We start from the raw sequence: 25,300 nt of genomic DNA on the forward strand, positions 1-25,300 counted from the left end.
AAAGCAGCCAGAATAAAAGCTGTTCCTTTCAGCAACTGTTGTATAGTAATAACTATTTCCTTAAAAAGACCAAAGACATCAAAACTGAAAGTTCAGAGTTATAAATTGCTTTACATATAAATTGTATTTTTTTTCCTCTGTCCTCCAAATACACCACCAAGAGGTCAATGGATCTTAGTTTATGAACCCTTCTTCTAACACAACCCCTTTATTTTATACTTCTTCTGTGTTTCTGTAACTTTGTTCTTAGTCTTCCATCTGGATACTGTGTGCATTGGCCAGTAAGTAAAGATTTATTTAATCATTATATGAGAGGTAACATTGTATTTGGAAAATACCAAAAAAAATTGTAAAGGTAGAAATGACAAGATTTAGTAGCAAATTGAATATGTGGAATAAGTGAGAGTGAAAAGCTAAGGATGAAAGCAAATTGAAAAATGGATCATTAAGAGAATGGTATTGCCTTCAGAAAAAGGGAAAATTTTAAAAGGTAGAGGGATTGAAGGATGGAGATGGGGGAAATGACATGGATGAAGAACTGAGAAAGGAAATAGAGGAGGAATAATCAGAGCAGAGAATCATAAGAAAGCTGCTTCACAAAACAAACAAACTAGTTGTTAATTTTCATTGATAGAAGAAATTTTCATAGAAGGAATGCTCCTACACTGTTGATATTGGAACAAAACAAAAATCTAGTCAGTACAGATGAATCCAATGTCCAAAAATATATTGATTTTGTTAAACTATACGCAAGGAAATATTCAAAATATGGAACTGTATGACATTGTTTGGGTGCTCCTTCTGCCACAAAGGCTGAACTTGATAAGGTTAGTCTCCCCTCGATTCCCAGTCAGGGAACTAAATGATGAGGTTAGTGGCAGATTTGGGGTTCAGGGAACCAGTGAAGAGGTTTAGGGTTCCTGGAGGTCAGGGAGTCAAATGAGGAGGTTCAGGACTGTGTCCCCAAATGATCAGGTTCGGCGCAGGGTCCTCTTGATTCCCCTAGGATTTGGTGCAGGGCAAGGAATTGTGGGAACCCTTTCTGGCAGCACAAAGATCCTTTATAAAAGGAATTTTTGACCCCCAAAAGCTAGACTGATAAAAGAAGTTTATTATTGACATTGGAAGTCAGCCTTTGCTATGCATGAATAGAAAGACTGAATTCCTTGGTGTCAAGGTCCTGACAGAGAAGTAAAGTTTCTAGCAGAGAAATCCTGACAGAGAGATATAAAGTCTTGTTACAGAAATAAGTGAGAAAGAGATAAAGAGAGGGTAATGCTGAAAGAGAATATCATTTCAGCAGGCAGAGAGTTGCAGTTTATGTCAAGAAGAGAGAGGTTCCTGGCATGTTGGGTCCTCTACAAGGACTGAGCTCATTTTATAATTGAGGCCTTGTATACAAGCTGGGCATTGCTCTTGATGGGGGTTAAGGGGGATTCCAGTTTGAGCTGGAATCAGAATAGAGAATCTTGGAATTGAATGAGTGTCTCTGGGCTAATCTCCATCTCAATAGGGAGCTCAATCAGTAGTGAGTATGGGTGGTACCCTTTTCCTCAGGATAACAGAATGAAGCTGTTTGGGCGGGGTCTTTTCCACAGGCCAGAATTGAAGGAGACTTTCTCCTTAAAGAAGTTTCAGAGAGAGTTTTGGGATCCCCCCTTCAGTTTCAAGCCCCCCTTATCAAACTCACTGGGAATATTTGTAGAGAGAATTCTTGCTCATGTTTGGATCAGATTGTTAGATGTATGAGCAGAATTCCCCAAAATATAGGGGTTCTAGATTAATGTCATGAGATATCTCAGAAGAATTTATAATCTTAGATCATCTCTAAATCAAGAGGCAAAAAATTTTTAAATTATGCCATTGACTAGTGGGCTAAATTTCAAAAGGGAGTTAATAAAGAAGTGGAGGTGCAAACAGGCATTTCACTACAGTAACTTATTAGCTTCATGATATAGAGGTTAGTCTAGTTAGGAGTTAGACAACTTTCATTTGACCATTAAAATGTAAACTAAGAGAAGTCAATACAACAGGCTTTCTTTTAGACTTAGCATCCCAGAAGGTAAAGTGATGTAAAATAAGACAACAAATATAAATGAATATAATATAGAGGTAAAAACACACCATTCTTAAAACAAGATAGCTTGAAGCCTAAAACTAATCAGCAGCAAGGCTACATTTCTAAGGTCATTATTTCCTGGTTCAGTTAGCCTGGAGATTACAATCCCAGAAATCTAATTTCCTGGCCAGGAATTGAACTCAGGTCTTGGTGATGAAAACCAAATCCTAACCCATCGAGGTTATATGACTTCAAAAGTCACTTATAAATCTGATATTCTATGAATAGAACATAAGCTCATGATAGGGCAGAACTCAATCCCCTTTCCTGTCTTTTTAACTATGGAAAAGAAGAGAGTTAATGATGTTCCTTTGTAGTATGACTATCCTTTTGATGTTTTGCCTCATATGAAGCCAGAACTCACTGTTTTAGGCTCTTAGAAGTTTTCTAAGGATCTCTTTGTGGTTTTGGGACTTGACTTTGACTGCTCTTTCATTGGTTTCTGATTATAGCAAAATGATTATCCTTTCAAAGCATAATCCTTTTTAAAGCTGAATATCTATAAAGGAAAAGAGCAAGTGAAGATGGTTATTTTTTTTCTTTTTTTACCATTCAGGAAGACAAAGTTGTTTTCCACTCTAAAATTAGAAGGGAATCATCTTGATGGCTGAATATATAACTTTATACCTGAATGTGTGAGAACCAATGTGAAATACCTTAATATGCAGCTTTATAACTGAATGTATGAATCTGTGAAATAATTATATAATACTTATAGAATAAAGAGATTTAAATGATGCTACACAGATCATGGAATTGTATAATATTAGAACTGGGAGGGATCTATTTATGTCATAACATAGAATATAAGGCCTGGAAGGAACTTAAAACATAGAATGTTAGAGTGGGAAGGTATGCTAAAACTAATTCATTTATTAGATTAAAAAAGAAATTCAGTAAACTGAATTGGTAAAAGTCAGATTAATAGTAACTGAACTTGGAATCAAACCCCTAAGTGACATAGATAGTGCAGGATTCTTGCCTTCAAATGTCTAAAAAGTTTGTCTTATCTTCAGTGCAAACAATGTAGCCTGTTCAAGTGGGATCATATATTAAGAGCAAGAATGAACCTTTAATATCATTCAATTTAATTCCATTAATTTTACAGATGAGAAAAATGAGTGCCAGAGAATAAATGACTTTTTTAAGGATTACATGATAATAAGAAATAGTAGTGGGATTTGAATCAAAGGCTTCTAACTGAAGGGAAGAACTAGGATTCACAAATAGCAGTTAAAGGGAAATAAATTTCAATTCAAAAAAAAAACTTTCCTGCAGCCAAAATTATTTAAAAGAGGAGACAGTTGCCACCAGTGGTAGTGAGATTGTCATCAATGGAAGTCTTCAAGCAGATCTTGGACACTTACTGTGATTAGGCTGTTTGCAAAGAAAGGGTCCTTGTGTCATGGGCTCATTTGACAATCTAGTGAAACCTACAGATCCATTCTCAGAAGAATGTTTTTAAATGCATAAAAAATATATAGGATTATGAAAGAAACATATAACATTGAAATAAAGTTGCAATTTTTTCTCATCCAAATTCATAGACTCCTTGAACTCTATTCATGTTCCTCTTGCGAGTTCATGGAGTGAAGGCTAAGAACCCAGTTTATAGAGGATATTTCTTTTTGAAGGAGAAGTTGTTTCCAACTCAGAACCTCCAAGACATTCTAATGCATCGTAGATGAAGGGAGGATGCCCCATTTTCTTTGGAAAATAAGAAAAGCTCCTTTTCAAAGGTACTTCCTGAGGGACAGACCCCAAGCAGAGTTTTCTCTCATCCTACAAAGTCATACTATAAGAAAAGCTTACTAGTCTCCTGAGGCATTCAAATTCCTTGCTTCTAAATGAGCAATTTAGTGTTATCACTATAATTTGGTTCAACAATGCAAATGCAATTAGATAGGAAATTAAAATAAGGTTAGACACTTAATGGCTTACAATGGTTTAATCTGATAGCATTCAAAGTGGTGCAGTTCAATGGTGAGATTTACTTTCAGACCTCAGAAAGCTTTCTATGTCTTACTTTGTCACCTAGCAAAACCTTCTTCAGTCTGTTATTGTTGGGTCCTTTGTTTCAGGTCTTGTGGACTTTTTGTGTCTCTATTTAGGATTTTTTTGAAAAAGATACTAAAATATCTTCTCCAGCTCATTTTACTGATGAGGAAATTGAGGCAAATACGATTAAATGACTTGCCCAGGATCATACAGTTGGAGTCTGGGGCTACATTTGTGGCCTTAGTTTCTCCTGCTTCCAGGCCCAACATTCTATTCACTTTTTTATTTAATTCCCCTTCTTTTGTCTAAGCACTACATTAACCAGCACTCAAGAACTCTGGGCTCAGGGTGAGACTAGGGCAGCAGAACTCTCTATGCATTTGCAGAGGACAGGTGGACCTGATGCTCTACCTATGGTCAGTTGTATGACCTTGCCCAAAACACTTCAATTCTCTAAATCTCAATTTTCTCCATTGTAAAGTAAGGTGTGCTGGGCAAATCATTTCATCACAATTTTCTGGTACTTTCCAACTCTCTGATCCATGAAAACTAGAATCACCTTCAGAATTAGTGGAATCAAACCTAAGTTACTATAGTTTCCCTTGCTGAATCACACATAATCTTTTGTATAAGCACAAAGAAAATTGCAGGGACAGAAAAAAGTCAATGTCTGTCTCTCAGAATTGTAAAAGAAAATTCCTACTTGAGGACATAAAGGGAGAAAATACAGATATGGACTCAAAGGGAAGACAGCTTTTCTTTCAGAGGATTGAGAACTAAAAAAAATATCCACAGAGAGGGAATGGAAAATTAAATCTTGTCACTTGCCAGGCTCAAGTGACAAATAGCCTTCTCTTTCCCCACTAGGTACATGTTTCTTTTGTTACGTATGGTTCTGTCAATACTCAACCAAGAAGAGGCAAAAATTTAACAGCTCATTCCCTGAATGAAATAGCAATAACGGTTCTCAGAATCTGTAATAAGGTCTTTTCTGGAGGGTCCAGACCATTGCTAGGTCAGATCATTGCTCATATCATGACTGGACATCCCTTCATTCCTACTTGGAACTTCATTTCAAAGCCCAACTTAGCTGTAATTTAGTTTATGAAAGCTTCTCTATTTCCTTCATGGCCCATCTGAAAGGAATCTCTTTCTTCTCAAAGCTATTGTAACACTTGGCCTGGATTCTTTCTTTGGGCTTCTTCATCTCTCAAATGTCTCAAATTCATAGATCTACAACTTTCCTCCCTATAGTGTTATAGACTTTTTTTTCACAAGTACCTTTACACCTCTCCTGAGGTACACCTCGCCTTGCACAGAGTAGACACAAAATAAATGTTAAGAGTATTCGTTTGTGTTGAACTGAGGTTCTGACTTAATAAGTCCAAGTTTTGAATCCCAATCCTGCCAGTTACAGCCTATATCATCGAGGTTAAGTCACTTCTATTTTCAATGCTTGTTTCCTCAAATGTAAAAGTATAATGGGGGGGAAGGGGGGAAGGAGGGGGAGAGGAGTTGGGTTCAGTCTTTTCAACTCTAAATCTTTAATTGTAATGATTTGAAGGATCAGCTAAAGCTGGAGTCACATATTACTATGAAAATCTAAAATGCAGATTTTCTCCTAAAGCCAACAAATCTTTGTGTTATCTCACAAAACACCATTAAATATGCTCTACCTCTAGGATATTTAGAACCAAAAGAAATTTGAAAGATCTAAGCAAAGGATTCTTACCTTTTTTATGTTATGCATTTCTTTGGCAGTCTGGGAAGCTCATATTTTTAAAATATGTACAAGATAAAATACACAGGATTACAAAGGAAACCAATTATATTGAAATAAAGATATATATTTTTTTCCTATTCAAGTGATCCAATTCATAGATTCCTAATGACAGAAGTTCATGACCTGACCATTAAGGGGTCAATGAACCCCAGGATTAATAACTCTTGTTCTGGTACAACTTCTTCCATAGGAGATAATAGGGACTCAGAGAGAAGGAGCACCTTCCCACAAGTCAAAGAGGCAATATGTGGGAGTGTGTATGTGTATATGTATATTTCACCTTTTAAATACAAATGTGAACTTTTTTATTTGTATTAGCTCAAAGAAAAATACTCATTTAGCTTTATATAAGATAACCTAGTAGAAACATCTTTAAATTTAGAGGAGAAAATATTTATGAAGAAAAAAAAAAACTAGCTCTTCTTTCATCCTATCTTTCTTAGTCAGTCTCCTGATACTTCTAATTTTTCATTATTATCTTTCCCTTGGAGTACCATTTAGATTACAGAATAATAACATATTAAAAAAAGAACCTAAATTCCTAAAATGATATATCTCCAAATAAATTCCTTTTTTATTGCTAGGATTGGCATCTGTACAAATATAGTATCAGGATCCTTAGAGCTGTTGCCTTGAATGAAGGCCTATTAAGTTCATGATTATATAATTGCGTTTGAATTATAGTTTACCAGAAAACTAAGAAAACTTTTTGTTTTTCCCCAGTGAGGGCCAGTGACTCATAGAAAAGATTGAAGGCTGTATTCAAATAACAAAGACCATTAATTTAGCTTATTTGGAATTTTTATTTGTGAAAAAAGAAACTGAAAAAAATGCTTAATTCTTTTCTTTTTAAATTAAGACCTGGGGATTCAAAATTTTATGAAAAATATAAATAAAATCAAAAATTATATTTCAAATTTCTATTATGACCAATTAAAAGAAGGGAGATAAGAGTGCTATAAAGATTACAAAAGAGGAAACAGGGAAATGGAGAGGTAAAAGTCAAATGGAGTGATAAGAGACATTTTCAAATAATGAAACTGTCATAATTTTCATGTGGCTTTATTTTTATTTTTGATTTTTCTAATGATGTTTCTATTTATTTAATATTTTATTCTCTCCCAGTTACACGCAAAACAATTTTTTAAAATGTGTTTTTAAAATTCTGAGTTCCAGATTCTCTCTCGTCAACCTCCTGTCCCCTCCCTTGAGAAGGTTCATATGAAGTTGCATAAAACTTCCATAAAATTCATGTTGTGAAAGAAAACAGAGATCTCTATCTTCCTTTCACCCTCTCCAAAAAAAAAATTTTTTTTCAAGAAAAATTTTTCAAGTTTTTAAAAAATATACTTCAATTTGTATTCAGATATAACAAGTTTTTTCTCTGGGTATGGATGGCATTTTTCATCATAAGTCCTTCAGAGTAATCTTGAATTAGTGAGAAGAGCAAGTCATTCACAACTTGCACTCCACCATTTTGGTATTACTTTGTACACAGAATATTTCACTTTGCCTGAGTACATTTACATGTGGCTATAAGGACACAAATTGTACTTATAGGAGAAATTTTTCCAATCAATACTTGAATATTTTCTAAACGGAATGCTCCTGGAACATAGGTATGATGTCTTTTCACAAGTTTTAACTTCCATCAGGATATATATCCTGAACTTTGCCTACACTAAGGGCTTAATATTTATTATTGTTATACAGCAGTTTACCAAGAAGTGAAACAGGTCCTTTAAAGAATTATATTTCTTACCAACTATTCAGACAAGGAATCCTTGATTGGCTATATGGGCTGTTCTAGGGATCAATATATTGGAATAGAGGTGAGAGTCAATGGTTTTTTAAAAGTTACTTCTTAATTTGAAATTTTGTTTCTAAAGTAAGAATTGGATCTGTACAAGGCTTAATGGTTTCCTACTCTATAAGAATGAAATTGTAAAAGGAGTTTAGTGCATCACAGTTCAAATTTTTCCTTTGAATCTTTAATGTGAAAATTCTGTACAGCCTTTCCCTATGCTTGAGCATTAGTTCATATAAACAATATTGCAATTGCAAAAAAGGTAGACAAGTCATGCATAATGCCATAAAGATTCTTTTCTTTCTTAAAGTCATCACCTGAGTCTTCCTTATTGTATAGAGATAGTCCTGGTTTGACAAAAGCTAAATCAATATGTTATATGTTCTGGCAGGTGCTACTAAACTAAAATGACTTCCTATAATTAATTTCCAAATTAAATGAACATCTTCTAAGTGTGAAATCTTGTGTTAGGCTGAATTGTTGAGGATATAAATATGTATAGGCATATTACTTGGCTAGCTTGCAAATGAGTAGACATAACCATAAGAAGGCTTGTGCAAATAATGCTTTTCAGGGCACTAAAACATATGTAGGGGGATGGTACTTAACAACAACAACAATCACAACTACCATCTATAATGCACTAACTATATGCCAGAACCTGTGGAAAAGCCCTTTTCCATTATCATTTCATTTGTTCTTAATGCTGGGAGGTAAATTCTATTGTTATTGACAATTTGCAGATGAGGGAAATGAGGGAAATGAAGTAAATTGAGGTTACATGACTTGCCAAGGATCATACTTCTAAATGTATGAATCCAAATTTTAACTCAGGCCTTTTTATCTCCAGTACTAGTTATTCTATTATGCACTTCACTATTCAACTCTCTAAGGATATTTCCCTACTTTCCAGAGAACGTCTTCTTTGAGGAACCTTTTGCTTCTCTAAAGCAGAGGTCAGCAAAATTCTTGGTTTTGTACTGCTTGAGTGCTAATAATAGTTTTGGCATTTTAAAATAAAGTTTTATTGCATATAAAATTGTCAAAAACTATTATTAGCTTGTATTCGTAGCTTGTACAAAAATAGACTGTATTTTGATCCCTACTCCAGAGTAAGACAATTAAAGCCTAACTGCCAAGGTGAAACACAGGGTTCTTTCAGTAGTTCAACTCCCAAATCTTCCTTTCTCCCTCATCTCTATTTGAACTCCTGTAGAGGTGAAGGTCAGGATTCTCTGGAGAATGGATATTACTATATTCTAGAATGATTGTAGCAGTGTGGGACTATCCCTTCTTTTATTAACCCAATCCCCATTTCCTATTGAAATTGACCCAAAAACAGTTTTTGTTAGCTGCCATTGTTTGGAAAATAGGAGAGAAAAAAACAAAACAAGGCAAACAGCTACCTAGATCTTAGGCTAACAGAGAATTAGAGAAGGAAAAGGTCTTAGAGGCCATTTAGTTTAAGATTCTTAGAAGATTGTGATTGTGGGAGACTTCTTAAAAGTCATCCAAAAAAATCTATCTCTGTATCTCTCTGTCTCTGTTTCCTTTACATTTCTTCATTTCCCTTTTTTTCCCCTCTATTTTTTCTGTCTGTCTTTATCTCTCCGTATATATTATTGTCAATTTTTATCTTTAATTAACTCCTAAAAGTATTCAGTGTGACTCAGCATAATAATGAACTATACCTGCACCAACCGAATAATGTAACACATTTATGTGTGTGTGACTAATACACTGAAGAGTATTAGTATTCTTCAAATATATGGAGATGCCATTATGATGAATATAACACAAACTCATTGAAAAGCTTACTTAATACATAGGAAGTTTGTCATTAGACATATTCTCAATCAATGAAATCTAATAGTAAATTTACTAGCAAATGACAATTTGCATCTATAGTTTTACAAATATTTCCTCAAGGACAAAAACTAAAGGTGGTCATCTCTGATCTAGTATAAACATCCTCATTTTATAGAGGAAGAAGGAAGATTCAGATTAGGTAGCACACTTGCTCAAAGTTGCCCATAAGGTAAAAGTAGAGGAGAAGCTAGAAGCCAGGTTTCTGTAGTTTTATTATTTTGTTCTTTCTCTAACCCCACTACTTTTTATCACTGCACCCATCATCTTCAAGGCCCAGTTTGAGTATTCCTCAATAAATCCTTTCCCAATTACATCACTCTTTTTAGTTATGTTATGATCATTCCCTATTTTATATTCTCCTCCAATTGTCCTATGGTATGAGCCATGACTCCTTAAAAAGACCATTTCTGGAGGGCAAGAACTTGGACATCTTCTGATGTCCTCCAGTATCCAGCAGATGGCTGAGCATAGTGTCTCACTCTATTACAGACAATCTCATTACACATCATACCACAGATGTGTAATTCTTTGATTCCTGCCTTGCTCAAAGAAACATGGAATCAAAGATTTAGATCTGACAGGAATTTAGAAGTCCTCAAGTTCAAACTCCTTACTTAACAGATGAAGAAACTAAGACTGAAAGGGGGCAAATGGCATGCCAAGAGATACACAGCTATTAAGTATCAGAAGAAGGCTTTTAATTTTGGATTTCCAGACCCCAATTGCAGTACTCCATGCACTATGCCATAAACAAGATGGTTTCCTCAATTTCCCAAAATGTTACTTTTGGCTCCCTTGCTCTTCTCCATTTTCATGTCCTGATTTATAGAATTCTAGAATTTTAGAACTGAAGGTAAACTTCAAGATTGTAAAATTAAACTTTAGTATCTACATCTGTTGAAAATGAGGACCCTATAGCCTACCTAACTTGTCCAAAGTTGCAAAGATAGTCAATGACAAAGTCAAAACCAGAAGCCAGGATTTTTGCTTCCCAGTGGAGTGAACTCCCCAGTATATATAAGAGCTAACATTTCTAAAACAAAATTTAAAGGGAAAGGAATGAGCAATTATTTATTTAGAGATCTATTATGTCTTGGACACTGTACAAGGTAAGTAGTACAAATCCTATTCCAATTCTGCTGATGAAGAATCTGGGGCTCCAGGAAAGTAAGTGGCTTTTTCAAAGTTTGAGCTGAGACTCAAACCCTTATCTTCCTTGATTGCAAGTCCAGAGGTCTTTTCATTCTACAATGCCTCATCTATTGATCTGCTTACTTCAGATGCTCCTTTGCCTCTTTCATTATAAATTCATACATTTCTCTCTCCACAAGTTTTCTTATTATAGGCTTTCATCAATCTTCCTATTTGCTAACATATGCTCCTCCCACTTAATTTATCCTTAAATTAATTTTGTTTTGTATCATTGAATCATTATATGTCATCTTCCAAGCAAGAAAATAATCCCCCTGAAGACATATTATTTCACAATTTCTCTCTATTCATAAAGCAGACAACATGATGCAGAGCATAGAATATATGTTTTGAAATACTTATTGCTGGTATGATGAGTAGAAATTCAGAGAATGTTTATAACTGGAAATGTGGATACTTTTGAACCATTGAAAAAAATGTGGTCATACAACCCAGTTATTAAAGTCCTGTTCCCATTCAATCCTTCTGTAAAATCTTGACAGTCACCCTAGAAAGTCTGCTTTGGCTGTCTTCTAGTTCCATGTGACATTCTTCCAAAAAACTATTGTTCTGGAAAGTCCATATACAAATGTGGTTCCTCAATGAGATTGATTTTCTTTCCAAATAACTGTACCCTCCGGTCTTACCTGAGTCTGCCATCCTCTGCTGCAGCTCCTCCTGGTATAATCTTCGTAATAAATATTCCAGGATCATCTCCAATGTGGGGATTATCTGTACCTCCAGCAATGCTGAATCCCAGCCCAGAATTGCCCTGTAGAAACAGTTTAACAGAAACTGAAATGATGTGACTGACCCTGGTTTCTCTAAAGTTTCTCTTTTCCCTCAATGTTATCAACTTGCTATTCTGCTTGGGAAATGGATGATAATAGTTTTGAACACTGGCTGTCAGCTAACAAATTAGAGGTCAGGGAATAACATTTGACTGAGAGTTTTCTTCTCTCACAATTCTGAAAGTTATTTGAAAGATAAAAGGGGTACTCATTTCTAGGATGATAGGTATTTTAAAATGTTCATTCTTAAGAAACAGTTAAATGATTTGTTCATTGAGACTTGGCAAGTCCTTCTAATTCAATATATATTTTGGGGAACCTATATTATTTATGTATGTTCTACAACACTAATAATTCATACTTATGCAATGCTTTCAAGTATGCAGAGCACTTTCTATACAATATTCCTATGCAACAAGCATCCTAAGTGTAATTCTTTTTTTCCTAGACATTAAGAAAGTGAAGGCAAAGATGTTGAGTGATATCCATCATTATATAACTAAGAAGTGGCAACCGATTTACCATCTAGTACTTGTCACTAAATCAAGCTCCTTAAGGATGGATTTCATTTTCCAGGGCCCTCCCTTTGAGATTATTTCAAATTTATTATTTATCTATTTGTATATATATAGATAGATATAGATATAGATATTTGCTTGTTTTTTCTGGTAAACTCTTTGAAAGCAGAGACTCCCCCCTTCTTTGTATGTGCTTAGCATTGAATTTAGAATATAGAAGGGACTTAATAAATGTTTGTTGCCTTGTTTTGACTTAAGAGAATCCACCTTCCTTCCCTAAAGAAGAAAGATCCCATTAAAATACTACAAATTGCTGGAAAGTATTATAATGTCAATAAATATTTCTATAATTAGCACAAAAATTCTTATTTGCTCTCAGAACTTAATCTGAAAGAGGATATTCTATTCAACATACATTTGCTGATTAATTGGTTGATGAGGGTCTGTTCACAGGTATCAAGAAAACAATATTGTACAGATAAAACTTATAAATGAAGTAAAACCAATAAACAGAAAAAGTAAGCCAAAATATCAACTGAGGAATTTGATGTTATTATAGGATCATTTGAAATTTATCAAGTTGTGTAATTCTTTACTTTTTAAGGTTAGTAAAATTAAAAGGGAGTTAAATACAATGAACAGCTATAAAGTTAAAAATCAACTCTTTTGTATATATAACCATAATATGTCTACCAATCATCCATGTATCTATCTATGTGTCTATCACTTTTTTCAGGTCCAGACCTGTGATTTGATCAATATAGTGAGCTCCCAGTGAGAAAGCTCCTATCAATAAAGATCACAATAATTCATTAATAATTTATAGTATTAGAAAGTTATAGAAGTAAAGAATGGAAAGATATAGAAGAAAATATTCAAAGCTATAGGAAAGCAGAGGAATGGAGAGGTTAATAGACTTGTCCACAATCCATAGAGTTAGACTTGAATATAGATCTTTTTTTGCTGATTCCAAGGTTTGTCCTTTAAATTTGTTGCCATATATAAAAATGTAGCTTTTTAATTTACAAGGTACCTTTCTTTTTTTCACATTAAGTCTATATGCTATAATATAAATGCTATAATCCATATTTTGCCTGTGATTAAACAAAGTATCAAAGTGCTTCAGGGATATTTCCTGGTTTACATGGTTGATTTTAAAAAGTGGTAAAATGGGCTGAATTCTATATATTTTGATTCCAATTCTACTGTCTATTCTTCTTTTACCATGTTGCCTTTCTAAGAAAGATTAAACTACCGACTATTTTTCAAAAAGAGAAATGAAAACTATTAGTAGATATACAGAAAAATCACAAAAGATTAGTAATAAGAAAAAAATAAGAATTAGAATAACTCATATGGACTTCATACCCATCAAAGTGGAAAAATAATAAGAGAGAGAAAAAAATCTGCTCTGGAGTGCTATGAGAATGCAAATTCACTCATTGAAAAGTGAAATTGCCCAAATGTCTAGAAAACAATTTGCAGTTCTTTGAAGTCACTAAATTGGTCACAGTGCTAATTTTGCTCCCTGATTTGGATCATATACCTTAGGATCAAAGACAGAAAAAGCCTATATATGTCTAAAGCTTTAAACGAGATAAGGTGAGATCTTTCAAGACAGTTGTGAAAATCGATTAAGGCTTCATCTATTTCAAAGTTTGAGTAGGCTTAAAGGACTTTAAGCATTAAGTCAAGGGCATACTTAAAGTGTCTCCTCCCTGCTATTCTCCTAAGGGCATACTTAAAGTCTCCTCCCTATTATCCCCCTAAGGGCATACTTAAATCCCCTTCTTGTTATCCTCCCTATTTCAACCAAATATGGGCAACTATGTACTTATTGGTCAAGTTCAATTTCCTGGGTAGTTCCCGAGTTTAGAATGTAAGATCCTCAGCCAATAAGGATGAGGGTCAGTGGTGGGAGGGGGAATTTGCATTAGGAATTAAAAGTGTTGACCCTGCCCCCTACAGTGCTTCTTCCCTTTCATTGTCTGCTCCATGGGTGGGACGCCCGATTCTCCCAAGAACGTATAATAAACTTTGCTTTGCTTCTAGAGATCTCTCCAGTTTTTGTTTTTTTTTTTTTAATGGTTTCTGACTCACACAGTCTTGGGGGCTCTCTGCGATTACACTACTTGTGGTGGGTAAGTGAACCCTTGGGGTGCTAGTGGGGTGGGACGCCTGATTCTCATGAGAACGTATAATAAACTTTGCTTTGCTTCTAGAGATTTCTCCAGTTTTTTTTTTTTAATGGTTTCTGACCCACACAGTCTTGGGGGCTCGTCCAGGATTATACTACTTGTGGTGAGTAAGTGAACCTTGGGGTGCTAGCGGGGTGGGATGCCCGATTCTCACGAGAATGTATAATAAACTTTGCTTTGCTTCTAGAGATCTCTCCAGGTTTTTTTTTTTTTTTTTTTTTAATGGTTTCTGACCCACACAGTCTTGTGGGCTCCTCCGGGATTATACTACTTGTGGTGAGTAGGTGAATCCTTGGGGTGCTAGTGGGGTGGGACGCCCAATTCTCACAAGAACGTATAATAAACTTTGCTTTGCTTCTAGAGATCTCTCCAGTTTTTTTTTTTTTAATGGTTTCTGACCCACAGAGCTTCATATAAGCATTTTAGAGGCATAGAGCAAAAAAACCCTAAAACATTGGTAAGAACAATACCGAAACACACACACACACACACACACACACTTGCAATAAATTAAACAAAAAGGATAGTAAAAGGCAGCCAAATTCCAGTCAATTATAACAGCCTGTCTCAGTTCCAGAGAACACATAATGAAACATATACCTCTCCTCTCATTAGAGAGGTAAGGGATCTGGGTATTAAATATCACAAATACATTCATATAATATTTAATTTTTCACAAATACATTCATATGTTGTTTGTTATTGTTTAGTTTTTGTCAACAAAAGGAAGATTTTGGTGCGGTGAGAGAAATTATGGTAATACATCAGGAAATGTTTATGAAAAAAAGAAAAAAGTGAAAAGAAATTATAATTTTTTTTCCTTTTCTGAAAAGATCAAGTTTATGGTTCCTGTCAGGGACTTGCATTTTTGTACAAAGCTTCCAAATGGAGTATATAAAATCTTTGTCAAATTCTAGCTCCTTATCAGTTTTATTCTACTGGAAAACAAACTTTCATTTCTCCCATCTATATTACATATAAGTATTTGTAAAAAGCATTTTGGCTAAGTGGATAAAGGATCAGTCTTGGAGAAAGAAAGACCTGAGTTCCAGTTTAGTGTGACTCTAGGAAAGCCAAAAATATTTCATATACAATGAGAGAGCAAAAGACCTCATTGTAATGAAATCAGAGGTTTGGACCAAAAAGGAAAGAAAACCCAAATAGCCTAATGTTCACTTTGGCTTTAAGTATGATAAGGATAAGGACTAGGCCTTGTAAATTATGTCTCATTCTTCTCTTGGCTGTACTCTGGACTCTGTCTTCATGCCCCTTTCCTAACCATATAGTTTAATACCTATGGTTGTTGACTAGCAATCTCTTCAGGAGATAAGTGCAGTATTATACACTGATTTATAAAAATCTAATCTCTCTGAGAACAAAAATATTTCATTCTTTATATGCAGTTTGTTAATGCCCAACAATGCAAAACACACAATAAGCACTAAATAAATGTTTGTTGACTGATTTAATTAAACTTCATTAAGTATCTGAGATAAGCACTGAGAAAGATAGATAAGACATAGACTGTCCTCAAGTAATTTATTATACAAAGACAAATAAAAGCAAAAATCTGAGGATAGAGTGATCACTTTTAACTGACAAGAAAGTAGTGTGGGGAGGTGATGTCAAAGCCCACATTTACTAAATGAACACAACTGCAATATTATTCCTACTGCCATGCAGGCAGAATTTAAATGGAAGTTGCCCTAGGTTGTATAGAGGAAAGAATGAGATCAGTGGCATTTTTGTCTTGCTCTGAAGGTACATTGTTGAGTTTAGAATGTTTCAGTTAAATCCAACAAATCAACAATCATTTATGAAACATTTCCTATGTGACAGTCACTTTGCTGGACATTGGGAATACAAATAGTTCATCAATGATCTTACATTCTAATGGAGGAAAACAACACATGAAAAGGGTCTGGAAAGTGGAGCAGAAGGGAAAGTATTAGGTATGGAGCATCATGGAAAAGTCCTTAGTGAAAGCTGGTGGAAATTAAGAGATGGCTGGTATGTGTGCCTTCCATAAAAGTAGTTTCTGGAAGGAGCCATTCAAACAAAGGGAAGGGCCTCAGGGGGTGGAAAGAGAAAGACAGCTATAGATTAATTTGCTTGGCAGATTACAGACATAGTGGACATAGCCACTCATATGGAGTTCATACCCACCAATATCCACTACTCTTAAGATGGAATCATTTGGCACAAAATGTGGTGACTGAATTACAGTTTACCACATTTTTGCATTGTGGATGCCTCTGGCAGTTTATCGAAGTCTGTAAACCTTTTCTCAGAATGATGATTTTACATAATTGAAAGAAATGTCAATTTTCACTTAAACAGTGAAAATAAAGATGTATTTCCTCCATCTAAGTTCACAGCACTTCTCTCCTCCCTTATCTGTGGATTTGAGGTTACAATCCTCTGGACTCGGTGAATTCCAAGGTTCCTTCCAATCTTAAATTTTGGGATTATTTGAAATGATTGATAGACTTTCCTTACTACTCTTCATCCCCACACCTAACACATATGCAGAACCTATTCTGAAGAAGTGTGAATGTTTCTGGGAAGCAGTGACAGAAAGGAACTCTAAGGCGGTTACAGAGTTAATTCAGCATGTGTTTCAAATTACAATGTGTTCAAAGAGCTTTTATGTTTTTTAAATAAAGTTTGGCAGCCAGATGGATTCTGCCTCATCATCATAGCTCTTTAGAGAAGACTCATCTAAATTCTAAGAGGAAGTAATTTAAAAAGCTTTCACACCTTCCCTTATTACTTCCAACACCTTTTCTCTCTAGTCCCTCTTCACTGCCTTCCTTCTCAGCACTGACAAACCACTGTTGAGGGGAGGGAGACATAGCTAGAAAGGGGGAAAAAAATCCCTGCAGGCTCTCCATGGATGAATCACTGCCATTCCCTAACAATCACCCACAGACAGGTGTTAGCTGCTCCGAGAGATCACCAGATCTCTTCCTTAGGGAGCAATCTCTCCAAGCAGCAAGGAAGCCCCCTGGGCTGATATCCTGAGATTCAAGAAATTGTTGCCAATTTACAGAGCTATGATCCCTGACCTGATCAACAGGAATTGCAAGCTGTCAGAGTAGTAAGATCAATTTTTGTGTACATTTCCCAGTAGGTATGCTCTTTCAGTCAGATATAATCTGTGACTGATGAGTGGGTTGGCAGCCCCTTCTCCTTAGAGTAGCTTTCAAATTTAAGCTTATTTGGTGACAGCCCATATGAAGTATGAGCAAGTTACTGATGGACATAGCTTATTGAATTGACATTACCTAGGAGGATCTTTCTATAGATTAGGGGAAAGGACAATAACCATCATCAAAATGACTGACTCAGTATTCTAGTGAGGGGAAAAAAAGTTGTGTTTCTGAACTTTTAATCTATGTATTCCAATCCCATCTGTGACTATCTCTGCTTTGCCATGGACAAGCCACTTAACTCACTGTATGTTAGTTAACAATTTAAAATTATAAACTATAAAGGAAGGTCAGGATCTGTGGCCAATGAAATTACAAGTCTTTGGTGAAGTGATCCTTAGGGAACAACTTTCTCCTACTCAAAACTTATTCTAAAAAACAATTTGATTATGCACAACCATTTAGGAAGTATATTGATGTTTTAAAACCTATCCAGAAGATGGTAGGAAAGGTAAGGAAACTTGAAACCAAGTTGCATAAAGATCAGGGGTGTTTCACCTAGAAAAGGGATGATTTAGTTAGGGAGAAGGGGTTAATGTTATAATTACCTCATTTGAAGTGCTGTTATGTGGAAGCAGACTAGTGTTTTTAGGACCTGTATGTCAGAATCAAGACAATGAACAAAAGATAAAGGGAAGAAGATGACAGCTCACTAGAAGTAAAAAAAAGAAAAAAGAAAAATCCAAGCTGCCCACAAAGAAAATGGCTACTCTTTGGAGGTTGGAGTTTGTGCCACAAAAAAGGTTAAGAAATATTATTTTAGACATTGCTTCTAGATAAAATGAAGAATCATTTAAGATAATAAAAATATTTACATATAGCTAGAAAAGCCAAATGCTTGACTATAGGGTATGTGTGTGAGAATTTTTTTTAAAGAAAAGATATTAATTGGTAAATATTAAATAACACAACAGTTCTTAACCATTTCTGTGTCACAATCTACACTGGTACTCTTATAAAGGCTATGGATTCCTTCTCATAATTACTTTTAATGCATAAAATAAAATATTTAGAATTATAAAGAAAACCAAAGAATAGTGAAAATAAAGAGAAGGCTTTTTTTCAAGCATATTCATAGATCCCCCTGAAATCTGTTTGTGAGCTAAGAGTCCCTGTACTTGGAGGTCTTTAAGAGAAGTGGGTGACTACTGATTAGATTCTGTATACCAAAATACCAACTGTACTATTTAGGTACAGTTTGACTTAGATGATTTCTGAGTTCCAGCCCAACTCTGACATTCTATGATTCTAGAGAATAATTCTGGGGAAACTTAAAACAAAAAGACAGGACATTTTTTTCATAGGCATTTTCAGCATGCACTCTCACCCTATTTCATTGCATCCCAATGAAGCCTTTTTCATTCATTTTGTAATTTGTGGATAGGACCTTATATTTTGACATTACTTTGTGAAGACTTTGACACAGTGTTCTGCCAACCCAAGAAAAAAGGATGAAAAATAATGATGATAAAGATATGCAAACAAATCACTGAGTTTTCAAAGGAAAGATTTCATATACAATTTCAGTGTGAGAAAGTACCACTGAGGATGTTTAATCCAACCAATATCTGAATAAGAATTCCTTCTATGATAGGGCCAAAAAAATCCTATGTCTTCACTTAAAGTCCCCAGTAAGGGGAAACCTTCTACCTTTCAAAGCAGTGCTATATAAACAATATACAGCTCTAATTGCTAGAAGGTTTTTCCCACTTCTTTTTATTTCAGGGATATATTAACTTTATTATATCTTCTACCCCACTGCTGCTTCTTTTGTCCACTTGTTTTGACCAGTCAGTCAAAAAATAAGTACTAAGTGCCTACTATATAAGGCACTGGGCTAAGTACTATATATACCAAAAGAGGTGAAAAAATGGTCCTCACCCTAAAGAAGTTCACAATCTAATGGGGGGGACAAGAAACAAGCAAAAATGTATGAATGAGCTATACAAAAAAAAAAAAAAACAGGAAATAATTATAAAAGGGAAGGGACTACAACTAATAGGAGTTGGGAAAGGCTTACTGTCAAAGACAGGATTTTAGTTGAGACTTGAAGGAAGCCAGGTAAGCAAGTACACAATTGAGAAGGGAGAACATTCTAGGCATGAGAGAAAGCCAGAGAAAATGGCCAGAGCTAAGACAGAACATCTTGTTCATGGAGGCTAATGCCACTGGATTGAAGAGTATGTATTAGGGAATAAGATATAAAATGGCTAGAAAGATAGAAGGCTAGGTTAAAAAGAGCTTTGAATGCCAAACAGGATTTTGTATTAGATCTTGGAAGATAAATAAGAACATTTTCCATGACCATTTGACAAAGAAAACATCCTCTGCACTGGGATACATGATGCAGAGAGGAAGAATTCTGAGGCTCCTTCTATTTCTATATCCATGATCTTAAGCAAGAAAACATTTCTGAGCTCTTCAAATGCTATGTATGAGAATTTTAGATTAGATTAATTATTATGAAGAAAGAATTGAAACTAATTAGGCATTAATTTACTTATTCGGTGCCATGCTAATCAAACTACCAAATAATTATTTTATATAGTTAGAGAAAATAACAAAATTCTCTGGAAGAACAAAAGGTCAAGAATATCAAGGAAATCAATGAAAAAAATGTGAAGGAAGGCAGCCAAGCAGTAATTTCAGATTACTTTATATGTAAATCATCAAAATAATCTGATAATGGCTTAAAAAATAGAGTGGTGAATCAGTGGATTAGATTAGTTACAGAATATACAGTAGTAAATGATCACAGTAATCTAGCCTTTGATAAAACCCAAAGATCCAAGCTTTTAGAGCAAGAATTTATTATTTGATAAAAATTTCTGAGAAAACTGGAAATTAGGCAAAAACTATGTATAGACTAACTGCTTACACCTTATATTAAAATGAAGTAAAAATGATTTAGACATAAAAGATATCATAAATGATTAAGAGAATATGAAAAAAATGTTCCTGTCAGATCTGTGGATATTTTTGTTCTTTAATTGTTTTAGTCTTTGTGAGTCCTTTTGGGGTTTTTTCTTGGCAAAGATATTGGAATGGTTTCCTATTCCTCCCTCAGCTCATTTTGTAGATAAAGAAATTAAGGCACATGAGTTAAATCACTTTCCCAGGTTTACACAGCTAAGAAGTATCTGAGGCCAGATTTAAAATCATGAAGATGCTTTTCTGACTCCAGCCCTGTTAGTATATCTATTGTGACATGGAGCTACTCTATCTATAGATAAGGGAAGAGTTTATGGACAAACAAGAGATAAAAATGATCACAGGAAGTAAAATGGATAATTTTGATTACATGAAATTAAAAAAAAAGTTTTGCACAAATAAAATTAATGTAGCTCAAATTAAGAAACCACAGAAAGGAAAAAATTTCATAGCAAGTTTCTATGGTGAAGGTGTCATGTCTCAAATAAAGAGAGAATTGGATCAAATTTATAAAAACAAGAACCATTCTTCAATTCACATAGTCAAAGAATATAAACAAGTGGTTTTGATAAGAAATAAAGGCTATGAATATCAATATTTTTAAAATGTTCTAAAATGAGTTCCAGGCAGTGGAGTCAAGATGGCAGAGTAAAGTCAGAAAGCTGCTCCATCTCTCCCAGGTTCTCTCAAAAACCACATGAAACCAAGCCTTTAAACAGAGTCTGACAGAATGAAACCAATCTTCAGCACAAGATAGAATAAAAAACCTTCAAGAAACATCAGTCTCACTGGGGTGAAGAGAGTGTTCAGCCCAAGTCAAACAGATGCTGGGAAAGCAAGTGAGAGGGTTTTAATCACAGCAAAACAGCAACTAAGACCCTCAATCTTGACTCAATGGAGGAGCAAATCAGTGGGGCACCTTCCAGTCTCAGCTCAGAAGGTAAACTGGGAAACCAGGCTGTTTCCTGAACAGAGCAGGCAAAGCTACCCCCTACACACACAAAGGGCCCTTGTGCTCAAAACTAAGGCTTAGAGCTGCACAAGAAGCTTGGGAAACACCCCTTTTACCCTAGGAGCAGAGCTCAACTATAAAATTTTTAAAAAGAGGAAATACCAAAAGAAAAGGAAAGAAATGAGAAGAAACAGAAAAGAAGTTTGATCATAGAAAGCTATTATGGTGACAAGACAGACCAAAACAAAAACTCATAACAGGATAGAATATCTCAGAAGAAATCACAAAGAGTGAAATAAATTGTTCTCAAGTCCAAAGAGGCTTCATAGAAATGCTCATAAAAGACATCAAAAGGCAAATAAGAGAGATAGAAGGTAAAAAAAAAAATGGCAAAAGAAATGAGAGGCATGTATGAGAGAGTCAACAGTTTGGAAAAGGAAGGAAAAAAATGTCTGAAGAAAACAACTCCTTAAACAGTAGAAAAACCAAATGAAAAAAAGATAAAAGATAACTGAAGAAAATCACACATTAAAAACTAAAGCAAGGCAAATGGAAACTAATAACTTTGTGAAAAGAATGAAAAAACTGGAAGAAAATGTGAAATACCTCATTGGAAAAACAGCTGACCTGGAAATAGATCCAGAAGAGACAATTTAAAAATCATTGTTCTACCTGAAGGCCAGGACCAAAAAAAGAGCCTGGATTGTGTTCTATAAGAGCTCATTTAAGAAACTTCCCCAATATTCTAGAACAGTGGTTCTCAAAGTATGGTTTAGAGAATCCTGGGGATCTTTGAAATCCTTTTAGAGGGTCTACAAATTCAAAAATAGTTTTTATTTCCAATATGGTAAATGTCTATAAATATAAGCCCAATAAACAAAAACGCTTTGAAGATATCCTCAATAATTTTTAATAGGATAAAGATACTGAAAACAAAAGTTTGAGAACTAGATTCTAGAATCTAGAAGCAGAAGGGAAATACTCATTGAAAGAATCCACTGATCATCTCTAGAAAGAGATCCCACAAGGAAAACCCCAAGGAACATTGTTACAAAACTACAAAACTATAATCTCAAGGAAAAAATACTGTAAATTGTCAGACAAAAACAATTCAGACACCAAGGGGCAAAAGTCAGGATTACCCTGGATCTGGCAGCTTCTACAATAAAGGATCAGAGGGCCTGGAATATCATATTCCAGAAGGCAAAGGACCTGGGGTTACAAACAAGAATTAATTACCCAGCATCATCTTTTAGGAGAGGAGATGGAGTTTCAAAGAAGTAGGAGAATTCCAATCATTTTTACTGGAAAAAAACCCCAGAACTAAACAGAAATTTTAACCTATGGGATGCAGCCAAAGAAGTTCTTCAGGGAAATTTTATATCTCTAAATAGTTACATAAATAAAATAGAGTAAGAGGAGATCTGTGAATTAGTCATGCAACTACAAAAGCTAGAAAAAAAAAAAAAAAACAAATTAACCCCCCCAATTAGATACCAAATTAGAAATTTTAAAACTCAAAGGAAAGATTAATAAAATAGAAACTAAGTAAATTACTGGACTAATAAACAAAACTATGAGTTGGTTTTATGAAAAAAAAAAACTAACAAAATAGATAAACACTTGGTTAATTTGATCAGAAAAAAGAAACAAAAAAATCCCAAATCACCACTATCAAAAGTGAAAGGGGTGAACTTACCACCAATGAAAAATAAATTAAAACAATAATTAGGAGCTATTTTGCCCAACTATATGGCAGAAAATCTGACAAACTAACTGAAATGGATGAATATTTATAAAAATATAAATTGTCCAGTTTAACAGAAGAGGAAATGAAATACTTATATAGTCCCATTTTAGAAAAAGAAATTGAACAAGTCATTAATGAGCTCCCTAAGAAAAAATCTTCAGGGCCAGATAGATTCAGAAGTGACTTCTACCAAATTTTTAAAGAACAATTTCAATATTATGTAAACTATTTGCAAAAATAGGTAAAAGAAGTTAAATAGGTAAAGTACTGCCAAATTCTTTCTATGACACAAATATGATACTGATACCTAAAAAAGGAAGAGCCAAAGTATCAGCAAAAAGATTTCAGCAATTTATCAGCAGCATATTACACTATGACCAAGTAGTATTTATAGGGAATGGTTCATTATCAGGGAAATCATTATCATAATCGACCATATAAATGACCAAAAGATTATCATATCATAAGCTCAATGAATGCAGAAAAAACGTTTGACAAAACACAGCACCCATTTCTATTAACACCACTAGAAAGCATAGAGATAAAACCCACAGCAAGCATTATTTGTAATATAAAGAAGCTGAACATATTCCTAATAAGTTGAGGGGCAAAACAAGGATGCCTATTATCACCAATATTATTCAACAATGTACTAGAAATGTTGCCTTTAGCAATAAGAAAAGAAAAAGAAATTAAAGGAATTAGAATAGGCAATGAGAAAATAAAACTATCACTCTTTGCAGATGATATGATGATATACTTAGAGAATCCTAGAAAATCATCCAAAAATCTATAGGAAAAAAAATTAATAGTTTTGGCAAAGTTGTAGGATAGATTTTATATCTCTAAATAGTTACATAAATAAAATAGAGTAAGAGGAGATCTGTGAATTAGGCAGAAAGAAAATTCCATTTAAAATAGCTGTAGAATACAATTACAAAATACTTCTTATACAAACAAAGTCAGATCTAAACAATTAGAAAGATATCAGTTGTTCATAGCTGGGCTGAGCTAATATGATAAAAATGACAATTCTGCCTAAATTGCTCTACTTGTTCAGTGCCAGGCCAATAAAACTACCAAAACATTATTTTATAGAACTAAAAAAAAAATAATAATAACAAAATTCATTTGGAAGAACAAAAGGTCAAGAATAACAAGGGAATTAATGAAAAAAAAATTCAAAGGATGGTGGCTTATCAGTACCAAACCTAAAACTCTATTTAGTCATCATTAGAACCATTTGGTACTGGCTAAGAAATAGAAAGAATGCTGGATCAATGGAATGCATTAGATACACATGACACAGTAATCACGGCCTATAGCAATATAGTATTTAATAACCCCCCAAACTCCAGCTTCTGAAATAATAACTCACTATTTGACAAAAATTGCTGGGAAAACTGGAAAGTAGTATGTTAGAAACATGGCATAGGTCTACATCTCAAAATAACATCAAAATGGATACATGATTTGGGCATAAAGGAGGATACCGTAAACAAATGAGGAGAACAATGGATAATTTACCTTTTAGAGCTTTGGAGAAAGGAGGAATTTATGACCAAAGAAGAACTAGATAACATTATGAAAGGCAAAAGGGACAACTTTGATTACGTTAAATTAAAAAAGGTTTTGTACAAACAAAACCAAGAGAAACATAATTAAAAGGCAAGTGTGAAAGGCAAAAAAAAAAAAAAAAAAAAAGGCAAAGCTGTGAAAAAATATTTACAGCTAATATTTCTGATAAAGATCTCATTTCTAAAATATATAAAGAAATATGCCAAACTTATAAGAATACAAGTCATTTTCCAACTGATAAATGGTCAAAGAAAAAGAACAGAGAATTTTCAAATGATAAAATTAAAACCATTTATAGTTATATGAAAAAAAAATGGTCTCAATCACTATTGATTAGAGAAATGCAAATTAAAACAAGTTTGAGGTACCACCCCATACCCCTCAGATTGGCTAAGATGACAGACACACACATACATATATATACATACATATACATACACACATATGTATTTGATTATTCAAATCACACGTGAATCCACAATATGGAATTCCTTGGTAAAGACAATGTTTTCATTGATGCATAATAACACATTCTGCACATTATAAGTTTTAGAGACTTGCCTAAAGCATGGAGAGGTTAGATTACTTGTCACATTACTAGTA

The 25,300-nt window shown here is 34.3% G+C and overlaps 1 protein-coding gene across 14 annotated transcripts in view; it reads right to left on the reverse strand.

Moving 5' to 3' along the window:
• Nucleotides 1–25,300, reverse strand: part of DLG2 (discs large MAGUK scaffold protein 2) — a 2,591,935-nt gene that overhangs the window by 763,673 nt on the left and 1,802,962 nt on the right. For all 14 annotated transcript variants that reach the window (XM_051987236.1, XM_051987235.1, XM_051987234.1 and 11 more), the window contains one exon: nucleotides 11,415–11,539. In XM_051987236.1, the coding sequence (XP_051843196.1) occupies nucleotides 11,415–11,539 (125 nt within the window). The remainder of the gene's footprint in view (nucleotides 1–11,414; nucleotides 11,540–25,300) is intronic.

Source organism: Antechinus flavipes, chromosome 3 (genome assembly GCF_016432865.1).
Source record: "Antechinus flavipes isolate AdamAnt ecotype Samford, QLD, Australia chromosome 3, AdamAnt_v2, whole genome shotgun sequence".
In the NCBI taxonomy this organism is placed as follows: domain Eukaryota; kingdom Metazoa; phylum Chordata; class Mammalia; order Dasyuromorphia; family Dasyuridae; genus Antechinus; species Antechinus flavipes.